The 27,483-nt window shown below is 41.7% G+C and overlaps 2 protein-coding genes across 8 annotated transcripts in view; one reads left to right on the top strand and one right to left on the bottom strand.

Annotated features, from left to right (window-relative positions):
• The window catches only part of APAF1 (apoptotic peptidase activating factor 1), a 67,624-nt gene extending 61,434 nt beyond the window's left edge, over positions 1–6,190 (bottom strand). For 3 of the 6 annotated variants that reach the window (XM_081130681.1, XM_081130684.1, XM_081130685.1), the window contains exons 1-4: positions 5,785–5,873; positions 2,947–3,111; positions 2,479–2,668; positions 1,403–1,600 (exon numbers count right to left, since the gene is read on the bottom strand). In XM_081130681.1, the coding sequence (XP_080986807.1) occupies positions 1,403–1,600; positions 2,479–2,668; positions 2,947–3,084 (526 nt within the window). In that variant the 5' untranslated portion in view covers positions 3,085–3,111; positions 5,785–5,873. Of the gene's footprint in view, positions 1–1,402; positions 1,601–2,478; positions 2,669–2,946; positions 3,112–5,646; positions 5,761–5,784 lie in introns of those variants that run through there. The other 3 variants (XM_081130683.1, XM_081130682.1, XM_081130686.1) reach the window with 3 other exon arrangements.
• Positions 6,191–6,333: 143 nt separating this feature from the next.
• Positions 6,334–26,406, top strand: IKBIP (IKBKB interacting protein). Of its 2 annotated transcripts, none has more exons than XM_081130386.1 (3): positions 6,334–6,869; positions 13,420–13,537; positions 25,400–26,406. In XM_081130386.1, exons 1-3 carry the CDS (start codon positions 6,694–6,696, stop codon positions 26,153–26,155), a joined length of 1,050 nt encoding a protein of 349 aa, XP_080986512.1. In that variant the 5' UTR covers positions 6,334–6,693; the 3' UTR covers positions 26,156–26,406. The 2 variants fall into 2 exon arrangements, with proteins under 2 accessions (XP_080986512.1, XP_080986511.1); XM_081130385.1 differs by lacking the exon at positions 25,400–26,406 and adding an exon at positions 17,544–21,213.
• The last annotated feature ends 1,077 nt before the right edge of the window (positions 26,407–27,483 follow it).

Genomic DNA, 27,483 nt, shown 5'->3' with positions numbered 1-27,483 from the left:
AGGAACTACCCAATACCCTGCCCACCGCCCCCACTCTCCCACCCCTATTCTTCCTCCAAACTCCAGCTAACACATCACCAACATGTCATCTCACTCAGGAACCCTATTCTGCCCATCTCCTCTTTCCCTAGAGAGGCAATGCTTCCTTCCTTTATTCTAGCTCTGTACCGTATACTTGTTTCTACTGTTCAGTTTACCCCACATATCATAATTTGTTTACACGTCTGTCTCCCCTACTAGAACATGAGTGAATTCCTTAGATGAGCAGACTGTGCCTTCTTTTTGGACCCCCAGTGCCCAAAGCAGTGCCGAGCACCACAGCAGGCTCTCAGACATTTACTGAATACATGAATACCTGAATCAAGAAAAGTCAGTCACGAGGTATCAAATGAATCTAGAAAGCCCACCTACAGAAAAACCTATCAGTTGCTACAGTCAGCTCCCAATTTTTTTTTGCTTGGGGCTTACCATAGATAGACCAGTTACTAAAGATTTTTACTTTTAAAGATAAGCAACTGATAAAATTAATTATAGAAATGGAATTAATAGTTTAATACAGGATGCCAGATTCATGAGACAATCACCCACTGGGACAGGCATTAATGGAACTGAGTTTCCAAGAATCTCCTTCCCTACAGCACTCTATGACAGGAAGGTTTAAGTCTAGTACTGCGTGAAAGGCACGTATATAATCTTTCCAGATCCTTTTTCAACTCTATTAATCCCTTCAATTGTTAAGATAAAGGGGAACTAGCTTCTTTCCATCTGATAATATATGAATGGCCTGGCTAGCCACGCTTCATTGTGACAGGCTAGGTGGAAAATAAATTTCAAATTTAATCATACCTATAGTAGGCAGAGTAATGGGCCCCTCAAAGATGTCCACATCCCATTCCACAGAATTTGTAAAAGTTATCTTTCAAGGCAAAAGGGACTCTGCAGATGCAATTAAATTAAGGATTTTGAGATGAAATTATCCCAGATCATCCTTGTGATGATGGAATCACAAGGGCCTTTGTAAGAGGTAGGCAAGAAGGTCAGAGTCAGAGGAGATACGTTGACAAAAGCAAAGATCAGAGAGAAAGAGAAAGATTTGAAAATGCCATGCACTGCCAGCTTTGAAAATGGAGGAAGGGACCATGAGACAAGGAATCAGGCCACCTCTAGAAGCTGGAAAATAGTTTACCCTAGAGCCTCCAGAAGGAACTCAGTCCTGCTGATACCTTGATTTTAGTCCAGTAAGATTTATTTTGGACTTACAACCTCCAGAACTATAAGACGATAAATTTGTGTTATTTTAAGCCACCAAATATTTGGTAATTTGTCACAGCAGCAACAGGAAATTAACAGGATGACTAAAGAATATCTGCTTAGCCAGCAACACATAGTAATCAAAACTTACTTTCTAAGAAGACATGATCTCGAACAGCTTCTGCGGCTAATACAGTCTTCCCACAGCCTGCCATTCCATATACAGTGACCCATCCCGGTTCACCATTCAGTTTGGAGAGCTTCTGCTGAATTGCATTCACCAGCTTCTTCCTAGTAACAAAAACAACTGGCCTCTGTGGTACTCCTCCTTCACACAGGACTGTTCTTACTGAAATCCAAAGCAAAATAAGCATGAATAGAACTTTGAAATGGTTACTTAAACAGTATCATAATAACCAAAGACAACAGGCTGAATGTGGCTAGCATATTAACTTCAAATTTCTGATTTTTCAGAAAACTCAGAACAAAAGTGAATATATACCTTTCAAGACGACTATAAACAATGGAAATCTCCATCTATATCTGCCCTTACCCTATTTCTCTCTGACTTTCCAATCTCTTTCTCTCATATTAAAGGCTGGGAAGGAGAGTGCAAAGGGACGGATATGGAATTCCTTTCAATAACTTAGCTTTCTAGCCCGGCTGGGCATGGCCCAGCAGTTGAGCATCAACCTAGGATCCAGGCGATCGGGGTTTGATCCCTGGTCAGGGCACATGCCCGGGTTGTGGGCTCGGTCCCCAGTAGGGGGCATGCAGGAGGCAGCCACTCAATGACTCTCTTATCATTGATGTTTCTATCTCTCTCTCTCCCTTTTCCTCTCTCTAAAATCAATAAAGACATATTTTAAAAAAAACAACACTTAGATTTCTAAAGATTCTTATTCTTTCCTATGCATGAACTTGATAAACACAGAACTGGAGAGGAACTTAAATAAAGGCCTATAAATCATCCTATCATCTCTAAAAATTAGGATATATCTATTATTACCTCGGAGCAGTAGATAGCTCACGGGGCAAGAAGAAAATGTGAGTTAATACTGATGCAAATAAAAATATTTAGGTTGGAAAATGTAATTTTTTCACACACATTTTTCAGTGAACTAATCAGTCTCTTTAGCAGATTCCATCTACAATAAGACAAAACTGCAGCAATGTAGCCACTGTGACAGCAATGTGACAGAAGGTACAAGTATTATGCACACAAACCATACGAAGTTATTCCACCAGCTGAATCTTTGTCATTGGAAGAAGAGACATCGGGAAGGCCACCATGGAGAAGGACAGCAAGATCTTTATAACCTTCATGTAGTAAAGCATTATAGAATGATATGTAGGAATAATTATCTTTCTTAAGTATAATTTTTATTAGCATAGCTGCTCGATGCTGTTGAGTGGGCTAAAAAAAAAAAAAAAGCAGTAGTTCAGTGTACTATAAAATATGTTTGCAACAAATTAGTGGAGACCAGTGCAAGTTCTGAAATAAATTCTAAAAATTTTACTTTTAAAAATTTATCTTTATTGTTGAAAGTATTACAGATGTCCCCCTTTCCCCCCCATTGACCCCGCTCCCCCACCCAGGCCTTCATGGAACTATTGTCTGTGTCCCTGGGTTATGCATATATGCATATAAGTTCTAATTTTAAAGGAAGCATAGACTGCCTCTGAGGGCTTTACCTCATTTTTCACTTTTTCTTCTTCCAAAGGTGTTAAAACTCTATCACTAATCATGTGATCCATTATGTAGGATGTTTTGATGTCTTTTTCCAGGGCTTCTCTATGTTGAAGCAAACAATTTCGAGCTTTTGCATCCATTCTCCCTCAAATTTTTCTCTCTCTGAGCTACAGGCAAACATCAAAATATACATCAGGCCAATAAAGATATGAAAGACGTGTAATTTCACTGGTAATCAAGAAATGTAAAGAAAATAAGATTTTATTTTTTGTGAAGATTTTTTTTTTAAATATATCTTTTATTATTTCAGAGAGAGGAAGGAAGAGGGACAGACAGACACACACACATCAATGATGAGAGTCACTAATTGGCTGCCTCCTGCATGCCCAGCTGGGGATCGAGCCCGCAACCCAGGCATGTGCCCTGACCAGGAATTGAACCCTGATGTCCTGGATCCTAGGTTGATGCTCAACTGCTGAGCCACGCCCAGCTGCCAGGAGTGAAGATTTTTTTAAATGGACAAAACCCAGTGCTTTTAAAGGTGTGAGAAAATGGGTATTCTTATGCATTACTTGAGGTGAGTACAAAATGTTTGGAAGGCAATATAGGATACAAAAGTGTTTAAAGTAAGCATTTTCTTTAACCCAGAAATGTCACTTCTAAGAATTTACCCAAAGGAGACATTCACATGGGTATGCAAAAATATCCACAGAAAGAGTTAACAGAAAGTGCTTAGGTGAGAAAGAAAAGATGAAAACAACCAAAATACCCACCATTCTGCCCCCTGCCTGCATGGCTCAATGGCTGAGTGTCCACCTATGAACAAGGAGGTCACAGCTCGATTCTGTGGTCAGTGCATATGCACAGCTCGATTCTGTGGTCAGTGCAGTGCATGTGGTCAGTTGCAGGCTTGATCCCCAGTAGGGGGCATACAGGAGGCAGCCTATCAATGACTTATCATTTATGTCTCTCTCTCTCTCTCTCCCTCTCCCTTCCTCTCTCTGAAATAAATAAAAACATATTTTTTTAAAAAATGCCCACCATCTGAGTACCATTCTGAGTATAGATTTTAAGAATTAGGGTAAGTATATAAGATGGAATATTATACACCCATTTACAATAAAACACAGCTCCATGTACTGACATGGAAGGTTGCTAATGACTGCTCACTGAAAAAAAATTAGAAATATGACCCCACATACAACACAAAATACGTGTTGGCATCATGTGAATACAAAGAGAGGTGTTTAAAAGTTTGTTCAACAAAATGTTTGGGTTACTTCTAAGTAGCAAGACTTTGGGGGGGTTTTCTCCCATCTTTTTATTTGTTTTTTTGTACTGTTCTATATTGTCTTAATTTTTCTCAATGCACATTATCACTTTTACAATAACAAACTTCCTTTTCAAATTAAGATTTTATAGACAATGATCATACTGAAGTCCTCATGTTTAAAAACTTTCTTCAACGTAAGACTAAATAGAGCACTGTTGGTATTGCATATTAGTTCTCCCTCAAGGTGTGTGTCAGCTCTACGTCTTCAACGGTAAACACATTTCGCATATGCTCACTCCACTAATGTTTCAGCAGAGCTGCTAAGGATGACAAAGCAGCAGGAAATGCCTTCTTGATGTCATTTACAGGATTAAGAGACCACAAAGAAAGAATCGTATTCTTCACAGTATAATACTCTAAGTTTCTACAGACTTTATTTCGAATACAATGCAATTTTTTCCATGGATATAAAACCCAGATCAAAATGCATGCAAGTGTTTAAAACAGTTAACAGAACTCCATCCAATGTATTACAGTGAGTGTCTAAATATGTATATTAATTTATTCATTCAATAAACATTTGAGCCTCTCCTATGTGTCAAGCCCTGTGTCTACAGAGAAGATTAAATCATATCCCTGATGGAATTCACAATCTAGTGGGAAAGAAAAATAGATAATTAGAATGTGACGTCTAAGTGCAAAATCAGAGATAAGCACAGGTAATTTAAATTGCACAAAAGAGCAAAAATCATTAGGCTTCAATAATGACTATATAATTTTAAATGGCCACCAAATGTGGCACTTGTAAACACAAGGAAGTAGAGCATTTGCCTATGCTAGTCAAGGTTCATAAAATGCCCAGGCCTAAAATGAAACTGATAAAAGTTATTATTAGAAACACGCCTATCAGATTTTTAAAATGTTAATAACGTTTTTATGATCTCAACTTAAACGTAAAACATCCCTTAATTTTAAGTAATAACACTCGATTTGACAAAACAAAAAATTAGTTTTTTAAGTTATGTCCTATTGCCTAGCAAATAGACACTGACCATCTGAAACTAATTTCCAGCTTGACCTAGACCCATCAAAAATAAGTAAATTTTAAAGTGCACAACTTGAAATATCCTGAACAAATTCTCAGTATCCCATCCTTTGTGACTTGAAATATCCTGAACAAATTCTCAGTACCCCATCTTTTGGAGCCACATCAAAATGAAAAGTCGAAAGTCTTCATAGATGTAAAATCTATTTTTCTTTCTAAAGAAGGGCCACTTCGCCCAGGAAAACCGCTAACAGCCGGCCGCTTCCTTTTCAGACGGTCCCCTTCCTGGGCGCGACGGTTGCCGTCCCGGAATTCCGAGTCCCTGACATCCACACTGAACCTCCAACACCCCGGCTCAGGGAGAAAAACGGGGCGCGAACTTACCCGAACCTTCGCACCAAGATCTCACTGGAAGGGCAGCCCCGCGGGGACAGACTTGGGAACCAAATCGGGGGGCAGGTAACCGGGACTTCCGAGAGGAAAGGCAGGACCTGACAAGCCCGGTCCTCCCAGGCGCCTCACCTGGGCTTCCGCGGTCCCGGCGCCCGGCGCCGCCAGGGGCTCCGAGCTGCAGGGTGGGCGTCACCTCCGCGGGCGGCCGCACGGTCCCGGGGCGCCGAGGCGAGGCGAGGCCCGGCCCCACGCCCGCCCCGTCGGCGGACCCCACCCCAGACACAAAGAAAGCAGGGCCACTCGGACCGTCTCCCCGTCCCTCAGGCGGCAGCTGCACCCTGGGCACCCGGGGCCAACCCGGACGCTGCCGCGGCTACTTCAAGTCTTCGCGGGGAGCCGACGGCCCGGGCTCCTCCCTCACCTTCGGCTCCCTCACCCCTTCAGCCCAAGAGGGAAGCATCCGCGTCCGCTGGATGCCGCCCCGTATTGGCCTTAGGACCCCGGAGCAGCCCAAAACCGCGGAGCCCGCCCACCGGGCCGCGCGCGCCCGCGCCGCACGGAGGGCGGCCGCCGCCGCGCACGCTCCCGCTCCGGCTTGTGCGCGCGCACGCACCAGGAAGCGCCCCGAGCGGCGTCCCCAACGCGGGGGCGTGGCCAAGCCCCGGGGGCGCGCCGCGTCCGGGTGAGGGGCGGACCCCGGCAGCCGCGCGCGGGGCGGAGATCGCGCGGCGCTGCGCAGTCTGGCCCCGCTCCCGGCGTCCCCGCGGCCCGCTGGCGCCCGGACCTACGGTTTCCTCGGGTTTGCAGCGTGAACGCAGAAGAAGGGGGTGGTGGGGTCGCTGCCAGTCTCGGCCGGAGGAACTAGGAGACCCGAGGGGACCGCGAAGCAGCGAGGACGGCGGCAGAGGGAGGGGCTGGCTCCTGGGCGGTGCTAAGTCTGGGCGGGGGCGCGGTCCCCGCGGGGGCTTCAGGCGGCCACGTCCCGCTCCTCTGGGTGTAGGGGCCGCCCCGAGTTTGCAGTCCTCAGGGCCGCCAGACATGTCCGAGGTGAAGAACCGGAAAAAATCGGGTCCCAAGGGAGCCCCCGCGGACCCCGGGAAGCGGAGCGAGGGCGGGAAGAGCCCCGAGGCCCGGGGCGGTGGAGGCGGGGGCCGGGTGGACCCCCGCACCGGCGTGAGCCTGCTGTCGCTGGGGATGTGCCTGGGCCTGGCCTGGTAAGTGGACGCGAAGCCGCCCGGGCCCCGCGTCCGGCCTCCCGCGGGCGCTCGGCTGCTGTCGGGATCCCGCCCCGGGAACCCCCGGCTCGGCCTCCACTAATCCCCAGCCCCCCCGTTTTGCGGCTTCTGAGCCTCTGCCTCGACCTCCGAGAAGGGACGGCCCAGCTCCTTTTTTTCTGTCGCCCTTTTCTTGTAGCTCCCTTTAACTTGGCACTAGGATCTTGCCCCGATCGCTCCGGGGCGCTGAGGCTCCGGTTTGCGGCGGGTCAGCCGTTTCTTGGGAGAGACAGAGTCGGGCACACTGGATTCGGCGCCCGCGGCGCGCAGGGCTGCGCGGTTCTGGGGCCCGTTCCCTCCAGCCCGCTGTGCACGCGTCCCCCACGGGCGCGCCCCACCCCGCAAATGCCTAATGGCTACGTTGGCAGCCTCAAAAGAATTCGTTATGCTCTCAAAGCAACAAACGTCAGTGATTATATTAAAGCTCGGAGGATTTCCCTTTTTGATCCGGGTGCATGCCTTATGACTTTAAAGTCTGTTCCTAAACTGCAGATTGAATTTTAGTCCTGGGAAGCTGCAAAAGCGTGGCCCTTGTGACAAGGCCGACGCCTTAAAGTAGACTTGCCCTCCATTTTTCACTTTTTTTTTAAAGTATTTAGAAGATAGTTATTCATCTTAAAAAGTAATCGAATTCTAGAAGGGGCCCTGGACATCCTCTAGTCTAGAACACTTATGCTAGTAAATTTTGACTTATACTTTAGTGGTGACTCATCCAGAGTTGGAACTTAATAAAAGATTTGTTACAATAATGTGAAATGTTGATTATTAAATGTTCTTCTCTTCAAAAAAATATATAGTTATTTTACTAATATGTTATTTTTGTTTATGGAATATTTTGACCTTGAACTTAAAATAATAAATGTACTGAATTAACTTTTGAAAACTGCTCTTATATGTTAAAATGCATGACCGTTAGGTATATTAAAACCCTTTTTGTATTGGGAAAGTTACTCAGTAATAGAACTTAGTTTGCTCAGAGATATTTGTTGCTTTTCCCTGTAACTTAATACAACTAATTTTACTTCCTCAGTTTATTAATTCTCATTAATTTTCCAAAGATGCATATTCATGTGAGTTATATCACAAAATGTTCAGTTTTTCAAAAATGTAATTACTGTCCTTGGAAAAAACACTAGTAGTTAATCTGTAGACATAAGAAATGTCCAAAACTGTAGAGAATTTGTATTAATAGTTTATTTGAGCCAAAACTGATGACAGTTGTTGGAAAGCCAAATCTCAAATGCTCCAGAGAATAACAGTTTTGCAGTTTCTTTTATGCATTTGAAATTAAGGAGAGAACTTAAGGAAGATTGCATAAAGGTGAGGAAAAGCAAGGTGGGGATTTGATTACAGGATAGCTAACAAGATTAATTCTCTTAAGGGTGGTAACCACTCATTTGAAAGGTGTGCTAACCTAGGTACATAGAAACAATGGACAGGGTTTGCTTAAGGCAAAGATAACACTTTTACCAAGAGAGTTATATGCCTGGGTGTGACTACCCACCATGACCTGCCCAGTTAGGAATATATGATCCGATCACCCTGTGAAGTTATTTTCCACAGAACCCCTTTTTCTCCACAAATCTATAAAGCAAAAAACTGTTGAAAAGCAGACGCTTCAGCTCAGGAATTTACTGTTAGTGCCTACAGTAAAGACACAAACAGGTTACATTCAGTAGGAAGATTTTGTTTGAACTGTGTCTTTGCAAAATGATAAAGAAATGCTCAAAGATTTTTTTCTAAAAATGGACAGATTCTATGATTGCTATTAAAATAGTTGATTGTTAATTGCTCTTGTGAAATCTTTTGCCCCAAGAGTTGAAGTATAAATACTTCAGTCACTGTTTCTAGCAAATATATATTCGTAGTAAATTTGGGAATAAAAAATTATTCTTGGAAGACATTTGCAAGCATTTTCCCTATAAAAACATTTGATATGTCAAAATACAAGAATTATAACAAAGCCATCGAGATTTTTACCTCTAGAACACATACTTCAGCATCTAAAGGTCAGTTCATCAAATATTGAATGCTTACTATACTGACACTGTCCTGATTGTTAAAATACAACATTGAATATATGTGCCTTTCAACACATCCTATCCACCCTCTTACACTTAGATTAAATTGAGAGGGGAAGTTTAAACCCTTCCAAATGCCCTAGCTGATTTGGCTCAGTGTTTAGAGCCTTGGCCTGCAGACTGAAGGGCCCAGGTTTCAGTTCGTTTCCGGCCAAGGGCACGTACCTCGGTTGCAGGCTAGATCCCCTACCCAGGTTGGGAGGCAACCAATCGATGTGTCTCTCATATCGGTGCTTCTATCCCTCTCTCCGTCCTCTCCCTGAAAAGCAATGAAAAAAATAAATAAATAAAGACATCTGTATTTCAGAGTCTTCAGGCCTTTTAAAGTCTTGGAATTCTTGTTTAGAAAGTAAATAAAGATCATGTGTAACAGATAAAGTCCTGATTTGTCAGTTTAACAATAAGATGGAGATAACAGTTGCCCAAAACTAAATGGCTTTGAGTGTTAGTTTGCATACTTCGTTTGTAAACTCTTAAGATGTTTCAAATAAGAAGATTGAAGAAATTCTGCTTTCAAAAAGTTTAAAAGTTGTGAAGTTACTAAACAAGACACAGGTGATACTTTACAAGCTTATTTAACTACATAAAAAGCAGAAAAGTTCCATTGTGAAAAATATGTTTCTTCTGGAAATTTCAACAGATTTCTAAATTGCCTTTATAAAAGTTTTCCATCACATTTGTGATAATTATGTATAAGAAGTCAGAAGCTCTTTAAACCATCAGATAGTTTTTTTCTCTTTATCATCTAACGCTATAAATCATTTATGCAGCCAAATAATTGCCAACCCAATTTTTCAGCTTTTTGTTGTTAATGGAGTTTTATCTAAAAGTTATTCTTTAAATGACCTCTTTAAAAAAAAAAAAAAAATCCTCACCAGAGGATATGTTTATTGACTTTTGAGAGAGAAGAAAGGAGAGAAAGAGAGAGAAACATCGGTCGGTTGCCTCCCATACATGCCCCAACTGGGGATGGAACCCACAACCTTAGGTATATGCCCAGACCAGGAATCAAACCCACAACATTTAGCTGTATGGGATGATGTTCCAACCATCTGAGCCACACCAGCCAGGGCTAAATGTCCTGCTTTTTAAAAACGGAATATAGTCAATGTTTTTCTGAACATTCAGTATTATATTAAAAATGAAGCTGTAGTATGAAACAGGGCTAAGGGGCTACCTGACTCTAGCAGTGGCCCTGGAACTTCCTTTCTTGCCGAAGGTCCATAATAACAGCTGCCTTTGGTTATTTGCCTCTTTCTCATTAAGCTGAAACAGAGCCAATGAAACTCCTATAATAGTCCTCAGTCAGCTGTCTGCCACCATGGAAGATTCCTGAAGGAGCTGTGCAGAGTCAAACACTCCAAGGAGATGCACAGTTTAATACTACAGGGCCCTGAGTCTGTATGAGGCCTCTATAGACCGCAATGGGTTATGGAATCTGAAAGTTTCCTTTTGTAAACTTGGTAGCCAGTTAACCTGGGTCCTTCAAGACCATGACCTATATGATAATAAGAAGGGGCCCCAAAACAGGATAAGAGAGTGATTCTCTTTCCTGTTAGCAGTCTCATCCACTCAATGCAGCCTTCATTTGCTATAAACCCAACCCTGGTTTCAGAGAGGGACTGGCCTGGGGTTCTGTCGACCACGACAGGGTTGGCAGAAGTGTGGAGAAGCCGCTGCACAAAGTAGCCGGGAAGCGAAGGCGAGGGTACTTACAGAGAACAGCTGAGGCGTTACGCTCTAGGCGCTGTCTGGGAGCGTTGTAAATGCGAACCTGTTTAACCTCTGCAACAACCCTATGAACTCAGTAGTAGTATCCCCTCTTGACAGATGAGAAACTAGCAGAGGTAAGTTAAATAACTTGCCTAACTCAGAGGGAAGGCCGGGGTGGGGGAGTGGGTGGAGAGAGATTAATCAGAGAACTTATATTCCTATATGCATAACCCGTGGACACAGACCATAGTGTGGAGAAGGCCTGGGAGGGGGTGCATGTGGGGTGGGGATCAGTGGGGGAGAAAAAAGGGACATCTGTAATACTTTCAACAATAAAGATAAGTTTTAAAACTTAAATAACTTGCCCAAGGTGGTTATACAGCTAGTAAAAGGCAGAGCCAAAGTTGCCCAGCTCCACACTCACCCAGCATGATATGCTGCCTCCCCTTTGATACTAATCCAAAAAGAGCCAAGGCCCTAGAAATAGAAGTCCTTGCTCCAGAACTATTTATAGTTTTCTTTCTTCAGCCACAAGCTGTAGCCCTTAGCAGACCCTAATTGTTTGTCTCGTCTAAACTAGGGAAGATGAGCGTGAAAAGGCCTTGATCTGCTCCTGTTAAAATATGCCTCCGACACACAAAAAGGAAGCAAAGCATCTTGGGGGCTAATCTGAACGCCTGTTTTAAAAATTCGTGCTTCAGAATCAAAGCCACCTTCTCTCAGCATACATTTTTGGCTCTAGAAGATCTTCTTCCTTAATGTTAAAGAGTTAATATTGACAAAGCCCTTAAAATAGTGTCAGCACATCTAAGGGAAAAATACTCCAGCATACAAACACTTTTCATTTCTTCATTACTAGCAGTAAGTCAACTTTATGATTGTTTTTTCTTATATATGCTACTCATATGTAGCAATGGTGAGTCTTAAATTTTTTTTTTTTTTAAGCTAACCATGAAAAAAACCTACAAATTACCATCAGAGGTGATTTTCCACTAACATTACACAGTCTTTGTCAAGCTTTTGCTTGGTTTTAAAGAGAAGTGCAGAGAGAAACAACGTTAAAAATACTTAATAAAATGGAAAGTCCTAATGTGTTACTGTAGTGGATCAACCTTCACAAAAAGTCTTTTTTATCATAATGATTTTATTCTGAATATACACAGTGATGTATGGGATAAACCTATAAGGTAACACTGTAGAGTACCAAATGATAAAACTAGCCCCTGAAATTAGACTTATTTCTTTAGAATGGTCTCTATTCTAGGTCTCTGTCTGCTGATCTCAGATAAGCCTATACTCTGAAAAGAACCTCTAAAAAGCCAAGAATGAATCAACCAGTCAGAAGAGAATTAAGTCTACATATCCATCTTTGAAAATTAGGATAATGGTGCTTTCTAATAACCAGAAGTTTTTTTTAAAAGTTCATATTAGCACACAGGAGAAAATCTGTATAAATTATGTAGCCTGGACTTCATTTGGTGTTATAGGATAGACAGGAGCCATCACTAAAAGAAATTTATTTCATCTGACATTGTAAACCTTTGTTTAAAAAGCAAAATATCTGTTTTAGCTTTGAACGGTTTTATAGAAACAGCGTAATGACAACATTTATGAGTTTGAAACACCACCACCTTTGCCATGATGCACAAAGCTCATAAGTCTTTCACCCCTGCATTGAATTTTGGGATCTTTAAATGTCTTTGGAAGTCAGTTTCACAAAACAGCATCAGTATGTGGGTTTTACTTTGTTGAGCACTCAGATAACCTGAGGAGCCTTTAAATTTTATAATATCCAAGTCAAATCCCTAACCAATTAAATCAATTTCTGTGGGGGCACCCAGATATAAACTTTTTTTAAACTGCCAGGTGACTCCAATATGCAGGGAAGATTTTGAATCACTGGTCTGTGTACTCTTGATTTAGACCCTGGCTTCACAGGCCCTGCTCCACTGCTTTTTGATGACTCAGATACACGAAGAATTTCAACTGCTGCTCTTTCTGATTCCAAAAAATTGAGTCAAAGTAGATGAAGAAATTCAAAGCATTTCTTTCGTGCTTGCGCATTTCAAGTTCTAAACACACAACAGTCCATTCATTGTTTTTAAGACTGGGATAACTGTTATGCTTCTACCCTGTACTATCTACCAGATGAAGAACATACTCCAATTTTAGAAGGATATCTAAAGTACACCTATATGACTTGTATTTTTTACTATAAACAATTGTACATATTGTACACCTTGCACTGCATATGTGTTCTGTTATCACTTTGACAGTGACTCCTGTTTTCATCAGTTTTGAGTCTGGATATTTTGCAACTTTTAACCACCATCACGGCCTCTTCCACTCCACTGTAAAATAGTAGAGATCACATATTTTTTCCTAAATAATTCATTATTTCTTTCTCCAAAATATTTTTTCTGCATACCTCTATGCAGCTCATACTGACTGAGCTGTGAACTTTAACAAGGGCAGAGTTTCACTCATCTTTGCATGAGTAGTAAGTTCTGTTAAATCACTACCTACCACATAGCAGGCTCTCTAAATGTTTACTGATATAAACTAATAAAAGCTGCCACCACCCATACCAGAATTTATGTTGTCCTTACCAGAAGTGAATATAAAATAGTCCTTTAAAATTCAGACTAAAATAGATATGAATTAGGTGGTAGTGATTTTTTTTTTTTCTTTTCCAGGTTTGTATTTCAGCAGTCGGAGAAGTTTGCAAAGGTAGAAAACCAATACCAGTTACTGAAAAAAGAAACGAACGAATTCCAACAGCTTCAAAGTAAAATCAGTTTAATTTCAGAAAAGGTAATTATTGGCTCATTTGGGAAGATTTTCCCATTTTTCTTCCTCACTATCACCATTCTATCCCAGTTCACAAGTTCTTTTTTTTCCTACTTTTTAGTTAATCCTATTTTAACTCTCACAGGTCTTCCTACCTCTTTACATTCTCCCTTCAATCCAATTTAGACAAGTTATATTTTGAAACGACAGGGATTTTTTTAAACATAACTAGTGTTATTGTTTGAAAAGACCAATATGCTTATATTGAGGTGATCTTAATTTTCTATTTAAATATCAGATGTCTAGAGCACTGAAAATATGATTGTTAGAATAGGAAAAGTGTTTGTTGGACAAAGATTCATCAGTGGTTTTTTCTTTACTTTCCACCGGTAAGCATATATACATGTGCATATAAGACCTACTAACCTAAAAATAAAGAGACTTTGTAGCTGAATGAAAATTAAAATCCATGTCTTTGTTGCGTTCCTTCAAGCTGCAAATGCAGATGCATTATTTCTGTGATTCTTAGAAACAGGAGACGGTTTTTAAAAAATGTACCACACTCTCAGGAGAGGGTCTGCTGTAATCAGTAAGGCATCCGTGGGCCTTGCCTGGCCACTCGGGACCAAGGTATCCCTGGGAAACATGTCTTGTTTGTTCATTTATTCATTCACTAACTCTTTGCTCATGTCAGAAGGTAGACAGGACTTGTGCTTGGCTCCAGGGTGAGCAAGGATGTTATAAAAATAAAGGGAAAAGAAATAGAGGGTCTAAGTGCCTGCAGCCTCATGCGCTGGATGAGCATATATTCCTTCAGGAGATAAAAGCCATGGGTGAAAATTATGCATCCCTTCGGACGTGCAAGGGAGTGAATGTGAACTTAGGGGCCTCTGGGGAGGAGCTGCAAGAATTGGTATTTTGACGTAGGGCTCAAGTTGGAATCTGGTTATACTTGGGGGCACTCTCATCAGGGGGAACATAATAAAAAAAAAATTTTCCTCAAGTTGGAATCTGGTTATACTTGTTGGGGGACACTCATCAGAGGGAGCATAATAAAAAAAAATTTTCCTCAAGTTGGAATCTGGTTATACTTGTTGGGGGGCACTCATCAGAGGGAGCATAATAAAAAAAATTTTTCCAGGAGACAGACAAACTTTGTGTGCTTAAAAGCTATTGTAAAACAATTTTTGAAGGAAGATTTCCTTTTTAAATGAAAAATTTGGTAGCAATTAAAATACTTTTTAAAGCCGATTTTTTAAAATATTATCATAGGATCCAGGAAGTATTCAGTCTTTGTATAGCTCTTTCCCTCCCAGTCTGCCTTAGGAGTAGTTTAGCAATAGCTGCCTTTTCACAGCGCTGACCCCAATGGCCAGCATAATGCAGTGGGCTCCTGTCATAACTGTGTCACCTTGGGGAAAAATCACTTTCACTTTTCTTGGCCTCCATTTCCTCACTTATTAAATGAGAATAACAAGATTTTTATAAGGATCAGATGAGATACAATATATATGTAAACTCTGAAAACTTTCAAGCAGTAATAAATTTAAGGTATTGGCTCTTTTTTAAAAAAAATGAAAAAGTACTGGAATATACTGGCAGCCCATAAACGATGGCTATCGTGGTAATACTGGTCACTGTATATGTATTTGCAGATTAAATCTTGAGACCTTATTATCTTATGAAGTTTATCTTTTCAGCCTGTGGGGGTATTGGGATATAGTGCCTCGGGGTATAGTGATTGATGAACAGCCCAAACGGCGGGTGAAGATAAGCTTGCCTCCTGGAAATGCTGCTAACAAGACAACTAAACCTAGCAGTGTTACCAGTGTACAGGTATTTCTCAGAATTGGTTTTTAAAGGAATTTGTATTATGGCTACACGTGTGCACTGAAAATAATCTGTAAGCAAGGTTTCAGAGTGCTCTTACTGTATTGCTCAGTACGGCTGCTCATGGCTCCCAGCTGTCACCGGGAACTGCTTCAGGTATGATGGGGGTGGCCCCAGGAGGTTCATGGCCATTCTTCTTCCTAAACTTCAACAAACATGTTCTTTATGCCTGGAGATACATACGGGGACTACAACAATGTGTAAGACATGCTCTCGTCCCCGAAGGAATTTAGAAGCTCTCCTGTCTTCACCTGGCTCACTCATCAGTTTGTTAAAGGGTCAGATTTCCGAGGCACTTCTAAGCCTTTCTTCATTGACATCCAGGCTTCTGACCTCTCCTTAAACATCCATTCTCCTGTGCTAATTCTGTCATGACACGAATTATAATCTGTTGTGATTTTGTTGTTGTTAATTTGTCACCTTTACTGATCCTTAGGACAAACAAGGTCTTTTTTCTCTATACCACTATTGCCTAACAACGGAACAGAGGACACTTGATAAATCTTTTTGAAACTCTAGAATCTATGATCCAAAACACCATCTCCCCTACCAAATTGTAGAGCCAGGGTCTATTGCTGTATCTATATTTTTATATCCAGTTTCTAGCACAGGCCTGGCACACAGTGAACACTCAGAGTTCTTGAATTATATGTGCTAAGTGCCATATAGGTGGAACATACATTATACAGTACTTGCTGCAGGAGCTCAGGCTGTCGGGCTAGGGCCACCGGAAAATGCTGCGCTGATGAGCTGAGATCTGGTCTGAGCCTCGAAGGAAGGACAGAACATAGCTAGGCAAAGAGGAGGGAAGCCGGGCATAGAGAGAGGTTATGGAATTTGGAACTTGATCCTAGAAATATTTGGAAACATCCTGGGTTTTGTTATACCGTGATGTGCATAGCAGTTTCTAAAAGCTTTTCTGGCTGTAGTGTGTAGGATGATTTAGGGAGGAAGTAACTAGAAGCAGATACTACATACTGCTTCTAGAATATTCTCGATCATCAGAGTCTCGTGTGGGTGCCCCCTATAAGTGCTGCCACAGTCTTCCCGTCATAGCGTATATAGACTTAGCTTCCACCCCAGTTAAACTAAGCTGCTTAAGGGCAGAGTGGTGTCTTGTACAGTATTAAGTCTTCAACACAAGGCTGCACACATTTGATAAGTTAATGCCCATTTCTAGGTCTTTCTGTATCTCTAAGGCTGTTATCCATGTGAGTGTAGACAAAGAGAGGTCCACAGCCTGGCCCATCTGTGTTCCGGGCACATATTAGGACATGCCAGGAGATTACCATAATTTACAGATACTTAGGACACTCTGCCAGTATGGTTCTGATATACTTGGTATTTCATGTAAGTTGTCTCACTAAACTGTTTTGTTTTTTCACTTTGCCTTTGTGATATCTGTAAGATCTGCTTCTGGTACCTTCTCCACAGAACATAGCTAAGCAAAGAGGAGGGAAGCCAAGCATAGAGAGAGGTTATGGAATATGTTTTTTTCCCAGGGAGAAACTCTTCCAGAGTCATTGAATTTAGAAAAGTTAACAAATTTTATAGCTGATTTACAGTTTCTAAAAATGCCAAATAACCATAAAAATAACAACTGAGTTGCTTTCCATTGGGGTAAGAAAAGAAAGAAATGTGATAGACTTCAGTCTCCTCAGCACTGTTCCTCACTTGAATATCCCTCCATAATAATCTGCAAATATTTAGGATTATAAATTCAGGTGTATATTTTTCCGCCATAGTGCTAATGTATTAAATTTGTTTTAAATATGTTAAAACAGCCTGGCTGGGCGTGGCTCAGCGGTTGAGCGTCGACCTAGGATCCAGGCGATCGGGGTTCGAATTCCTAGTCAGGGCACATGCCCGGGTTGTGGGCTCGATCAGTGACTCTCATCATTGATGTTTCTCTCTCTCTCTCTCCTTTCCTCTCTCTGAAATCAATAAAGATATATTTAAATATACATATATATGTTAAAACAGCGTTCAAGTAATAAATGTTTTTGCCAGTATGGTTCTGATATACTTGGTATTTTGGACATCTTCGGAATTTGAACGTGGCACCTGATGATGAAAGTGTGTTTCCCTCCTATAAACGTTATTAAGCAGCCTCGGGAATTGTTTTGTGTCGCAAATGCAGCTTGAGCCTACTGAGCGTGTCCTGCAGGAAGCGGCATCATCCATGGCTTTGGTGACCCAGTTTGAGCAGGAAGTATCCAGCCTCCAGCGTATCACGCGTGCCATTCAGCACAGTGAAGAGGTGCTCAGGCACAAGATGCAGAGCCTTAATGACACATTCCGGAATGTCACCAACGTCTGGCAGAGGAGCCTGGAAGACATGAACGCTCGGACAGACCTTCTCAAATCGGAATCAAAGCACATGCATTCCCAAGTGACTGTCCAAATTAACTCCGCCGAGCAAGGGGTCAGATGGCTCACGGAAAGGCTCAGAGACCTGGAGGACAGCACGCTCCGGAACATCCGGACGGTGAGGGCACAGGAGGAGGAGGACCTGCGGCGCCTGGAGGAGCAGCTGCGCGCCGAGGCCGGCGCGGTGGCGGCGCTGCGGGAGGAGCAGCGCGCGCTGGGCGCGGGCGGCGCGCACCTGGCCCAGCGGCTCGCCAGCTGCGGGCCCCGGGCGGCCGCGTGCGCCGCGCACCTGCCGGCCATCCAGGGCGCGCTGCGCGCCGTGCTCAGGGTGTCGCGGGACCTGCTGGGCACCGAGAGGAAGGTGGAAGCGCTCACGCTGCGGGTGTTCAACGCGGAGGAGGACATGCTGAGGGCGGTGGCCGAGCTCATGCGGCTGCGGGAGGCGCTCGAAGGCCTGCACTACGACAACAGCATATTGAAAATGCAGAACGAGCTGCGCGCTCTGAAGGGAAAGGTTCACGACTTCGTAGCGTATTCGAGTGCAAGAGAAAAGGGGGCCCTGAAAGAACGGGCTCTAGAAAAGAAAGGAATCGACAGCGACTTCTAAATGCTCCGCGTTTATTCTGAGGAGCCTTATTACACGTCCCTGGGGGAGTTCCGTGCCTCTGTTATTTTGATGTCTCCAAGTGAGATGTCCACATACATGTATTATCCAGACAAAGTTTATCTCTTTAAGCAATACCACTCATTTCATTTCAGCCACTTTAAATAGAAATATTTCTAAAATATATATCCCTACCTTTTAAAAAGCAACGTACTTAATGTTTTAAATGTTTTTCTAATAATGGTCATTATTGTGAATTTCACCTATGGAACCCAAATATATTAATGTCTCTAGGAGCTCACAAGGAGTGTTTACCTCCTCACTAAATGACCCCAGTTTGCTGGTTTTCAAACCTTATGTCTGCGTCTTATACCTTCCCTGTGGCCAGAAAGGTGACCCATTGACCCACCGTGGGGTCAGTTGGTGAAATGCCGGCTTCGGCCAGATCTTCATTTCCTTTGTAAACTTACTACAGGCTAAGAATCCAGACCACGGAGTTCATAGGAATTTTCTCTAAAATAAAAGATAACCACCCTGAGGCCCCGAGGGCAAGCCTGGGGTACTTTGCTATGAATTAATTTGCACTTTTTGAAAACTATGGAGACTTGGAAACTTTTTTACTTTTTGTTAAGGTTCTAAACTGTGTTACAGATACTTTTAAGAATTTTTAACTAAAAGTAAATACAGAGTGGGGCAAAAGTAGATTTACAGTTGTGAGTAAGCAAAACAGTTTATTCTTGTGCTATTATTTATTAATTGTATTATTTTCCATATGAATAACTGTAAACCTACTTTTGCCCCACCCTATATGGTCTTTTTTTTTTTTTTTTTTTTTTTTAAGACTTTTCCTATGAGTTAAGTGTGTATGCTTTGAAGTACGGACCTTTGGAATGTCTCTGTATAGCTGGGCTTTATAAAAAAAAAAAAAAAAGGTTCTGACTGTTGCAGACTCCTGAGTTTGCTAGATACAGGATCTCTAGATAAATTATTCCACTTGCAGTGAACATACAGCAATAAGCCTGTAGCCATTTTAAAGAGGAAAGAGCAGCAGAATGAGAAATGATGAGAGCCAGCCTGCCACCTCCTTAACTCTCCGGCCTCACCTCTTTCCACTCCTTCCCTCACTCCCTGCTCACACCCTGACACTGGTTTTCTGCCTGGAATGCTCCCTCCTCTCCTTGAGGGTCTTTCTCAAGTGTTACCTTCCCTTAACCCTCCACCCCCCCCCCCATGTAAAACTGTAAACTTCCAGCTCCCTACCCCCCTAACAAACTTTCTATGTAACTTCTTTTATTAACTATTATCCCCAATATAAGTGCTAGGAATGCAAGGACGTATCTGTTCTGTTCACCGCTACGTCCCAAGGACCAGAACAGTGCAAGTTACCTGACGAGAGTTGAGTAAATATTGGTGAATGCATGAAAGTGCCATTCACTTAAGAGATGTTTGTTGGGCAGCTGGCCTGTCCCAAGTTTGTTAAAGTCAATCAAGTAGGACACTGTCCCCACCTTGAATGCACCAGACGGAGGACTGCACCACAAACAAAAAGGTGCAACACAGGACTGCAACCTAAGGCCACAAGCAAGCCTGCCAAATGCTCAGAGGACGAGGCCCTAGCTCCGCCTTTCTGGGGACCAGTCCAGCTTCCCCCCATCACGCAGTTCTCCAGGCATCTCCTTGATTCCTGAGAGGAGCAAGGGCCCACTCGCCTTCCCCAAGCCTGAGAGGTTCCTCACTCATCCAGAGGTACAACTTACGGCCTCTTCACGCAGGCACAGGATTTAATGAAACACATTTAAAAGGCCCTCTCTTCAGGCTCCACACACTCTCCTTTGCCCCAGGGCCTCTCCCCACAGCAGGCCGGGTACACAGAAAATTAAAATTAAAAAAGAGAAATGACAATTAGGGTAATTAAAAGTACATTATTTTAAAGAGTCCCCAAGCTAATTACCCAACCAGATTTGTTTCGCATAGTGATTTTATTTTACTCAAAATTATATAATGAAGTCACAGGAATAAGACATGGACATGCTGAGATGTGATTAAGCAGAGATCTGGCTGCATTTTTCCGTTAGCGATAATCAGAAATGTGCAGGGTTGGGGGAACACATGAGATTCTTATTGGTAAAGTGATGTGTCACGAGTGTCCAAACACAGTGTGGAAAACGGAGCCAGCGCACATGGTGGCACTGTCCCTGTTTATTCCTGCCGGTGGCCACCTGTAGTCCCCGCTTCGTAAGGCAATCTCAACGCAGTGAAGACGGAGAACTTGGAAGCAGTCTGTTACAAACGGGAGTTGAGGTCGGGTAGTTTTACTATGTACATTTGCACATTTGGGGGAAAATCCCAAATAAGTTCTATGCTCCATGGGGGACAGCCATGGAGCATAAAAATGGAAGAGTGCTACAATGAAAAGGCAGAGCATTAATTTCTGGACTCCTGACATTAAACTTCTCGATCCTGAATGTCTAAGTTCTTGTCTGTGCACTGACAAAGTTGTATTTGTTTGCTTTTATTTTTGTACTAATAAAATAGATTATAAAGTTAGCTGGATCTTTGTTCTTTCAGCCTCCATCCTGTCAGAGAGACATGCTGTCTTGTATTCGGCACTTCTATTTATTTATTCTTTCGGCCCATCGCCTTGTTTGATTCAGCATCAGCGTTATTATTAACCTGTGTATATCATAGTAACAGTTACAGAAAATGTGCTCCTTAGTCTGTAGCAACAGTTCCAAGGGCAACAAAGACTGCCCTTCGACAAGGATTTCAGGAGAAAACTGTTGTGTGTGTACACATGTATACTCAGAGTTTCCCTATTTAAAGTGTTCTTAAAGAGTTTTAGATGTACCTACTTTGTCTTCTTCTGTTTTGTTTTTTTAATCTTCACTTGAGGATATGTTTATTGAGAGAGGAAGGGAGGGAGAGAAGGAGAGAGGGAGAAAAATGGATGTGACAGAGAAACATTGATCAGTTGCCTCCCATACGTGCCCTGCTAAGGGATCAAACCTGCAGCCTGGCTATGTGTCCCTACCTGGAATCGAACCCGTAACCTTTGGGTGCAGAGGACAAGGCTTCAGCCAACTGAGCCACCAGGCCAGAGCTCCTCTGTTTCCTAAACTAACTTATTTAACACAAATGCTTGAAATTTCAAAAACTCTCCTGTATATCAAATATTAAATTACATTAGTTGGTCTTTCCTTTAAGGAAGATTACCATACTCTGAGACACACTTTTGTGTCTTTGTATTAGTAAATTTTATATCAGTTGATTTCTGATAGAGAATACTAGATTCATTTTTTAAAAAACATTAAGCACATATAAATCACTTTTACAAAACAAACACCTAATTTTTTTAACTTTAAGTTTCAAAGTATATTTATGTTAATATTTCCTTAAATTTTGATCAGAAGCTGTTTTTTTCTATTGCATTTATTGGGGTGACATTGGTTAATAAATTACATAGGTTTCAGGTGCGCAATTCTATAAGACATCATCTGTATATTGTATTGTGTGTTCACCACCCAAGTCAAGTCTCCTTCCATCACCATGTATCCCCCGTTTACCCCCTTTACCTCGCCCACCCCCTTTCCCTCTGGCAATCACCATCCTGTTGTCTGTGTCTATGGGGGTTTCGGGTTGTTGTTTTTTGTTTTGTTTTTTTGCTTAATCCCTTCATCTATTTCACCCACCCCCTCAACCCCCTCCTCTGACAGCTGTGAGTCTGTTCTCTGTATCTATGAGTCTGTTTCTATTTTGTTTGTTAGTTTATTTTGCTCATTAGAATTCTCACCACAGCTTTGCTAGCGATGAGACTCATTTTACAAATGAGGAAATTGAGGTTCAGCAGGATCAGGAGTCTTGCAATCAAGCTGCTGGGTCTGTCCAGCTGCAGAGGCCACTGACCTCACACTGTATTCAATGCAGCCCGCTGCTGGTCAACCAGGGAGAAGACATCACAAGGAGCCTGTCAGGAGAGCTACCTTGAGGATTCAAAAAGCTGTAATTCAGCCGAATTTGGTGGTAGCCCAATGACGACGGCCATGTGGCCATTAAACTAGACTGTGAGTCACTCAAAAGTTGTCACCGTGACCTAAATTTTGGGCCTTGGGCATAAGAAGGATTTAATCAGTGTGTAGGGAAGACTGGGGAAGCAGTGGTGGGGAAAGAACCTTAGATGGGAATCTTCTGACCTAGGCTTTGCCTCAGGCACTTGATTTTGAGGCTGTTTTTAATTTGTAAAGTGAGAAATTGTACCAAATAATGTGAGATTCCTTCCAGCTTAAAGTGGTTTTAAATTTTAGAGATCATTACAATTTCCAGGTCATTTAGTGCAGTTCAAAGGTCCTTTAGTAAAGTTTTTGGAAAGGCAATTGGACCCAGAAATCATTCCCTGGAACCATGTTGCTATGTTTGTAGATCTAGACAATATTTATCATTAAAGGACACTCTAGCTTAGTACTTTGCATATATATATAGGTATGAACTTGGTAAATATTCAAATTACTGGCTGAATCTTTTGAGCTACTGATAGACTCTCCATGTCTTCTCTCCATCTTAGCCAAGTAGCTTAAGCAAGCCATAAGTAATTTTAAAAAATAATTCCATAAAACAATTACTGACCATTCCTACACTGTATTGAGTTTATATTTTAGTAAAGATCATTGAAAGTTCTTGATAAACTGCTTTTGTAACTACCAAGTAAAACAAAAGGGCTTACTGCCGGCTTCTTAATGATCTGATCTTTTAAGAATAAACAGCTCTTTCTGAGGTGTCTTAATTATGTAATGTCATTAAGCAACATTTGCAGACTAGATACATTAATAAATGATAACCTAGTAATGAAATAGATGAAAGTAAGCCATCTCTTTTCGCCCTTGGGAATTTCTTTTTCAGCAAATACACTTTATTGCAAAACTTTTCCCTTAAAAATAAAATGTGGTTTTGCAATCGCCACTTGATTTCCTTCCTAGTTGTGGCTGTTTCTAGTCCCATCTCACAGTAACATTTTCACAATCTTAACTTCTCTACCAATAAAAAAAAAAAAATGGGGGCCACCTCCCCCAGCAATAATTAATGTAGCATAAACCTTTTGAGGAGAAAAATTCTAAAATATATTTTGAAACTAAACATATATGATGATGGGGCAAGGAAGTTGCTGCGTTGAATGAACTGTTCTACTGCCCCATTTCAGTTTGTTGCTTCTTTGCAACTACATAGCTGCTCCTTCTTAAAGCTGCCATAAAAATAATATTCCAGGTATATTACGCTTTTATTTGCATAAATAAAACTAAGCTATCGTTACCAAAATAGCCTCCAAAGCTTAGCTGAGTAAACCAGGCAAATGCAACTTAAGAGAGCTGATTCAGCCCTGGCCAGTTAGGCTCAGTGGTTAGAGCAGCAGCCCAACGACTGAAGGGTCCCGGGTTCGATTCCAGCCAAGGGCACAGACCTCAGTTGCAGGCTCATCCCAGGCCCTGTCGGGTATGTGCAGGAGGCAGCCGATCGATGTGCCTCTTTCACATCGATGTTTCTCCCTCTCCCTCTCTCCCTCTCTCCCTCCACTCTCTCTGAAGAGCAATGGGAAAAATATCCTCGGGTGAAGATTTAAAAAAAGGTGATTCATAAAGTCATTGAAGAAATGTACAATTATTTGGGGGGGGAAACTTGATGCCTTTAAATTAAACAACATATCTTATTTTGTAAAAATGTTTTTCAGCCTGCATATTTGCTTTCTATTGTGTTTTTTTCTGAATTAAAAAAAAAATCCATTTATCGGCATTTTCTTTCCCAACTAAACTACAAACTCCCTGAAAGCAGAGGCTGCTCTTGATCATACCGGCACAATAAATGTTGAATCAAACTGGTTTTGATTACTGGGAGAAAGCTATACACAATTTCCACTTTAAAACAATGCTCTCCTAGAAAATGAGCTGGAAGTTAAATGTGCAAAAGCCAAACAATTGGCTGCCACATTATAAGTGGGATTCCCTTTTTCAGTGCAATCACGGTGTATATCTGTCTTCGGACACAGGCTTTGCCAATATATTTTACATTTGTTCTGTAATTTTTTTTCTTCATAGTTGAACACACAGTTCACAGGCTTAAGTTAATCTGATTAAAGCTTAATAGTATCACCTGAAGATTCCTATCTTTGTGGGATTTTTTTAATTGAATATATATTTGACATATAACATTGCATAAATTTAAGTTATACAACATGTTACTTTGATAAATTTATATATTCAGCCATGGAAAGGAGTATATCCTGCCATTTGTGACAACATGGATGGATCTTGAGTACATTGGTTTAAATTTGTTTTAATTTTCAATTTTGTATCATTTATGAGAACCCATCTTATCACTATTATTAGCACTTTCATTTCCCCCTTCCCCTCTTAATTTTATTAACTGATGACACAATGCAATAAAATGTAAAGTATTCAAAATGCAATAGAACAATTTAACTTTCCCAATACCTGTACATAAACACACTCACATGCACGCACACCACCACCACCAACAAAAACAACAACTTGAAATGTTGCCAGGCACTTCTATGTCTCAGATCGTTCATCAGCTAATGTGCCCAAGTTAAACCAAAAAGGCAATTCAGAGATATCAGTATACAGTGGATGGTGGGGAAGGGCGATGGCATTGAAGCTTACAAGAGCTGAGAACCACTGGTATTTGGAATCACGGCATTTTAGAACCTTGGAGAGTTCTTTGTTTATGTGTTGTTTTGCTTTTTACATGTCTGTCTTCTCTACTAAACCAATAAACTGAGTTGAGGCCACAGAGGACTGATAGTACAAAAATAATAACTGAAAAATGCCATTTCCAGTAATATTTTATATTTCCTTAATGTTTTCCTTCTTATGCATTAGTAATATACTTAATGAGTCTTTTACCCAGTGCTTTCCAGAGGAGCCCTGAAGTTACAGTTAAAACTAACATAAAATTTAAGTTGAATTTTAAATGTTAAGCTCTTAATTTAACTATTGTGATATTATATTTTCTTATAGTATCAGAAGTCTGAAGCTATCATGGAACAATTGAAGTCTTTTCAAATAATTGCTCGTCTAAAGCGTCTACAGGAGGAAATTTATGAGTTGAAAACTTGGTCCAACAGGATAACTGAAAAACAGGATGTATTGAACAACAATCTGACAACTCTTTCGCAAGATGTTACAAAAGTAGACCAAAGTACAACTTCCACTGCAAAAGATGTTGGTCTCAAGATTGCAAGTATAAAAACAGATATACGACGTATCTCTGGTTTAGTAACTGATACAACATCATTGACAGATTCTGTGCAAGAACTGGAAAATAAAGTAGAAAAGGCAGAAAAAAATACAGTAAAAAACATAGGTGATCTTCTTTCAAGCAGCATTGACCGAACAGCAACGCTCCGAAAGACAGCATCTGAAAATGCACAGAGAATTAACTCTGTTAAGAAGATGCTTTCGGAGCTCAAGAGTGATTTCAGCAAGCACACAGATAGGTTGTTAAGCTTAGAAAGTGACAGAGCTAAAGTTCTGAAGACAGTGACTTTTGCAAATGATCTAAAGCCAAAGGTGTATAATCTAAAGAAGGACTTTTCCCATTTGGAACCATTGATAAATGATTTAACGCTACGCATTGGGAGATTGGTTACTGACTTACTACAAAGAGAGAAAGAAATTGCTTTCTTAAATGAAAAAATATCTAATTTAACAATAGTCCAAGCTGAGATTAAGGATATAAAAGATGAAATAACACACATTTCAGGTACTGATTAGTTTGAAATTATTTAGATTAGATGGAAGCAACTTGTTTTTTAAATGGGCCCTCTGTCATGTTATGAAAAGACTGACAAGTTAGAAATAATGAAATTCCGGAGTAAATACCATTTTGTACACGATTCTATTTTGTACAGTAAAAATGAAATTTTTAAAAGGGTTGTGCACTTGATTTTTCAAATTAAGTATGCTAAAAATATAGTTGAAACTTTCTTTAGCAAGAACCTTATGCGTCCCCTTGATTCTCACACACACACACACACTCGGACAAGTGGGGAGAGCAGGGTCTGCAGTCTAGCGCTGGGAAATCTAGGTGGGGCAGGATCTGAACCCCCCACTTGTGCTCGCTGACTGCCAGGGAGCATAGAATGTGGGCTTGGGGTTGTGGCATTCATTATTCAGGATCAGGGCTGTGGCTTTCATTATTCGCTTAGAGGAAGAGGTAGTTTTGTCCATGGTTGTTTTATTTGTTTGAACACATTTATTGGGTGCTTAATGTGTGCCAAGCACATGTGTAGGTGCTTCGGGGGATGCATAGCTGGCTAACAAGTACCCCCTGATCTTACAGAACTTAAGAGTTGGCTACTAGGGGGTTTAATCAGGGCTCTGGTTGTAAGAAACAGTAACCCAAGTTATCTCATGGGGCGGGGGGGAGGGTTTATTAATCTGTGAGTATCTCAAGGAAAGAATTGTGGTATATAACCAGTGCTCATGGGACCTGGGACCACAAGGCCAGTACCAGTAGAGACAGAGCTCTCTTTCCCCTTTGAAGGGACGAAGCATTGACCTCTAGACCTAGGCACTTGTTAGAAACGCAGAATCTCAGGCTCCCCCTCAGAGCTGCTGAATTAGAATCTGTATTTGTAACAAAATCCTGAGGAAATTCATGTGGACATTGAAGATTGAGAAGGCTTTTGCTGTAAGAGAAACTTGCGGGAGGCTGACCTGACCAGAGGCTGGGATGCCTCTGATGAAGTTTATCCCGCATCTCCACACTTCTTCAAGAACCTGTCTTTACTCAGTCAACACTATTCTTTTTTTATTATTTGTTTTTATTGATTTAAGAGAGAGAGGGAGGGGGAGGGGAGGGGGAGGGGGAGGGGGAGGGGAGGGAGAGGGAGAGGGAGAGGGAGAGGGAGAGGGAGAGGGAGAGGGAGAGGGAGAGGGAGAGGGAGAGGGAGAGGGAGAGGGAGAGGGAGAGGGAGAGGGAGAGGGAGAGGGAGAGGGAGAGGGAGAGAGGGAGAGGGAGAAAAACATTTATGAGAAACATTGATCGGCTACCTCCTGCACACCCCCTACTGGGGATTGAGGCTGCAACCTGGGCGTAT

This window comes from Miniopterus schreibersii (assembly GCF_964146895.1).
Source record: "Miniopterus schreibersii genome assembly, chromosome: 2".
Lineage (NCBI taxonomy): Eukaryota > Metazoa > Chordata > Mammalia > Chiroptera > Miniopteridae > Miniopterus > Miniopterus schreibersii.
Note: the sequence above shows the minus strand (reverse complement) of the source record. Positions and strands in the feature narration are given on the sequence as shown.